This window comes from Phaethon lepturus, unplaced genomic scaffold (genome assembly GCF_000687285.1).
Source record: "Phaethon lepturus isolate BGI_N335 unplaced genomic scaffold, ASM68728v1 scaffold962, whole genome shotgun sequence".
NCBI classification, from domain to species: Eukaryota; Metazoa; Chordata; class Aves; order Phaethontiformes; family Phaethontidae; genus Phaethon; species Phaethon lepturus.
Window position 1 is genome coordinate 1 of NW_010520999.1, and position 4,064 is coordinate 4,064.

The following is a 4,064-nucleotide window of genomic DNA, read 5'->3' on the forward strand; positions in this document are numbered from 1 at the left end:
ATTCTGTGATTCTGTGATTCTGTGATTACTGGAGGCAACTAACAGAAACTGTAGGAAAGGAAATCACAGTTAGACACAAAGGAGGTGATTCTCCCCCTTTATTCTGCTCTCGTGAGACCCCACCTGGAGTACTGTGCTCAGCTCTGGGGCGCCCAACATACGAAGGACATGGACCTGTTGGAGCGAGTCCAGAGGAGGACCACAAAGATGATCAAAGAGCTGGATCATCTCTTCTATGAGGACAGGCTGAGACAGTTGGGGCTGCTCAGCCTGGAGAAGAGGAGGCTCCAGGAAGACCTTATAGCAGCCTTCCAGTACCTGAAAGGGGACTACAAGGAAGCTGGAGAGGGACTTTTTACAAGGGCATGTAGTGATAGGACAAGGGGTAATGGTTTTAAACTAAAAGAGGGGAAATTTAGATTTGATATAAGGAAGGAATTCTTCACTATGAGGGTGGTGAGACAGTGGAACAGGTTACCCAGAGAAGTTGTGGATGACCCATCCTGAAAGTGAAGGCCAGGCTGGATGGGGCTTTGAGCAACCTGGTCTAGCGGAAGGTGTCCCTGCCTATGGCAGGGGGGGTGGAACTAAATGATCTTTTAGGTCCCTTCCAACCCAAACCATTCCATGATTCTGTGATTCAACTGGTATAATTTTGTTCATGGAACATGGTCCTTCGCTCTGTCCCTGACTTCACTTAGTCAGTTTTTTAATTTGTTTTGTGATAAATTAAATAAACCTCTACTCATCTGAAACATCTGAGGCAGCACGTGAGGTGCCAACCTTTCAGAACCTTCTCTCTTAACATCATGTCTTTAATACATCCTATGTTCTCCTGTTTGGGAATTTCCAGAGAAAAAAAGCAGCAGTGCACAGCACTGTGCAGAAGGCCCAGCGACCTGTGAGCCAGGCTTTGCAAAAACAAAAAGGGGCTACTATTGTACTTGGGTGGTGCAGAGAATTCCAGTTACTAAAGAAAGTAGTATCCAGTCTGTTTCTCACTTTCTAAATTTTTCTCTCCAAGTTACAAGAAAGGGGAACAGATGATGCTATTTCAGGTGATCTACTATTGTTCCCTTGGGCATTCTCCCCTAAAAATTGTAGTCAGTCTTCCCTTCATACTCATAGATTACAGAGTCATGGGAAGATTTGGTTTGGAATGGACCTCTGAGAACATCTGGTCCAAACTCCTGCTCAGCAGGTCTAATTTCAAAGCTAGATCAGATCAGTCTGGTCCCTGTCAAGTCAAATTCAGAAAATCTCCATGGATGGAGATGACACACCCTCTCTGGGCTCCTCTTCCAATATTTGACCACCCTACTTGTAACTTACGACTATTGCTTCTTGTCCTTTCACTGTGTACCTCTGAGAGTCTGGCTCCACCTTCTCCAAAGCCCCTTCATGCAGTGAGAGACTGCAGATGAATTCTCCTTAACTTTTTCTTCTCCAGTCTGAACAAACCTAGTTGTCAGAGTCTGTCCCTGTAAATCAAGTGCTCCATCTCCTAAGCATCTTGGTGGCTCTCCCCTTGACCAGTTTTAGTATTTATGTGGTTTATGGGGTTTTTGTTTTCTGTTTTGTTTTTACTGGGGAGCCCAAAGCTGGACACAGTACTCCAGCTGCATACTCAGAAGTGATGGAGAGAAGACAATCATCACCTCCTTCACCCTATTAACTACACTCTTGCTAGGTCAATCTGGTATGCAGTCAGCCTTTGCCACAAAGGCTCACTTCTCTTATTCGTTAAATCCTGTCTGTGACTTTTTTCCCACTGTAGTGGTTAAACCCCAGCTGGCAACTGAGCACCATGCAGCCACTCACTCGCCTCCCCAGTGAGATGGGGAGGAGACTTGGAAAAAAAAAAAAGGTAAAAATCATGGGTTGAGATAAAGACAGATTAATAGGACAGAAAAAGAAGGGAATAATAATAATAAAAACATAATAAAAATATAATATACAAAACAAGTGATGCACAATACAATTGCTCACCACCCACTGACCAATGCCCAGCCAGTTCCCAAGCCACAGTCACCACCTCTCATCCCACTCCCCCCAGTTTATATACTGAGCATAACATTATATGGTATGGAATATGACTTTGGCCAGGCTGGATCAGCTGTCCTGGCCATGCTCCCTCCCAGCTTCTTGTTCACCTCCTCACTAGCAGGGCATGAAAGTAGAAGGAAGTAGAAGTTTTTCAGGAAGCTGACAAGTCCTTGAGTTCGTATAAGCACTACTTATCAACAACTAAAACACCAGTGTGTTATCAGCATTATGCTCATACTAAATCCAAAACACAGCACTATACCAGCCACTAGGAAGAAAATTAACTCTATCTTAGATGAAACCAGGACACCCATGCTTTGATTTCCCACTTCTCCCTCTGAGAAGATGACATTAGACTCTGGACAGCACTTCTGCCTCCTCTGTGTGATGAAATATTTTTTAATATTTAGCTATTTGCAGCTGTCAGCTTTTCTCTCAGTTGAATACAGACACCTAGAATTTTAGCCCTTAAAACTGAATAATAAAAAAGGCATAGAGCTGAAGTTAGTCTGCCTCTGAGATGAATCAAAGGTGTTTGTTCTATTTTAAAATGTGGAAAGTTCAAAGAAGATGAAGGTCATAGGAAGGTTAAATGGCAGGCCACTCGTTTACTGAGACTCATGTCATCCCTGTGTGTCTCAGACCCAAGCTGAGATGTGATGGGTGGGAAGAGAGGAGTTCTTCCCCTGAGGGAGGAAAAGGAGGAGTCGCACATAATACTTGAATACGAATATCTTGCCTTAGGGCATTTGAAGTGTGAGTCATCCTCCTACCCCCTCCCTCCTTCTGCCCTTCTTTTTGCTTCTCCTTCACAAAGCGTTCAGTCTGTCTTTTAAGAGGATCATTAATGAACCACGAATGAGTTCTCAGATAATGCGTACAAATACAGAGGAAGAGGATGGATACTCTAATTTAAATCACCTGGCACAGCACCCAGCCAGACACTACATGTCCCTGAACATCAGCCAAGGTACGACTGACACTCGCTCTTTGAACTTTCTGCGCTATAGCAATAGGAACAGTATCTCTTGTTCATCCAGTAAATAAGAAAAATATGTACTTACATGTTTAATGTTTATTTCTATGCACTGTATGTATTGTTTTGTCTGACAAAAAACAGCATGCATAAATGTGAAAACACATAGAGCGGAACTGTATCATTACTTGCCCTAAACTTCTGTAGGAAAAGACTTCAGGATCAAACTCTGTAATGTAGGAATCAGCCTTAATGTGATTAGTTTTATTTATTGTTTATTTATTATTACAGGAAATAGCTATAGAGACAGGACAATATGACTTTAATAGGAAAAAACCTTTCATGTTTTCCCCTCTGGAACCCACTTTTTCAGAAAATGCTTAAGATGCATGGCATTTAAGGCCAGAAGGGATGAGGCAGCACCAGGCCTGAGTGCATATGTCATGTTATTTCCCTTGTCAAGTCCCATAGCTCGGGTTGGGCTAAACCATGTACTTCAAGAGGGCTTCCAACCTTGAGTTAAATATTTCTCATCTGAAAGGTCCGTCATACTGCCTTGCCGTGACTGTTTGGTGATGGTAACTCTCAGGAACTTTTGAATCCAGGGAAACTGCATTTTGGACTCCAGAATTTTCCTGAGCTGGGCTTCAGCCTGGAGCTGGCACGCAGCCTGAGCACTGTGTGCCCTGAGAGCGGGAAGGATTTGTGCGAAGGGTAGGATGGTATGCAAGCACTTCCTTAGTCTGTTCTGGCGAAGCAGAGTACTACAGTACTGCCAAAGGGGAGCGGGAGGATCACCTACTTCTAAGTCAAAGGATCACTACAGTGATCATGTGTCAAAGCCAAGGAATCCTCTACCTGTTCCATCCAAACCATGTCCAGTGAGTCCTTTCAAACAGACCCCTTTAACAGAGGCACCACATCTTCTCAACTCGCATTTTGGTTCATCCTTAAAATATAATGCAGACGGGAAGAAGAACTCTTTATGGAGTCACCAGGTGGCTCTTCATGGGGGGGTGGAGGGTTGGGAGTGCTGCTGAAC

At 43.8% G+C, this 4,064-nt stretch overlaps 1 protein-coding gene across 1 annotated transcript in view; it reads left to right on the plus strand.

The window, feature by feature from the left end:
- Positions 1-2,904: 2,904 nt before the first annotated feature.
- Positions 2,905-4,064, plus strand: part of LOC104628843 (C-type lectin domain family 1 member A-like) — a 5,421-nt gene continuing 4,261 nt past the window's right edge. The window contains 1 exon segment of the mRNA XM_010297556.1: positions 2,905-3,016. Coding sequence (XP_010295858.1) covers positions 2,905-3,016 — 112 coding nt within the window.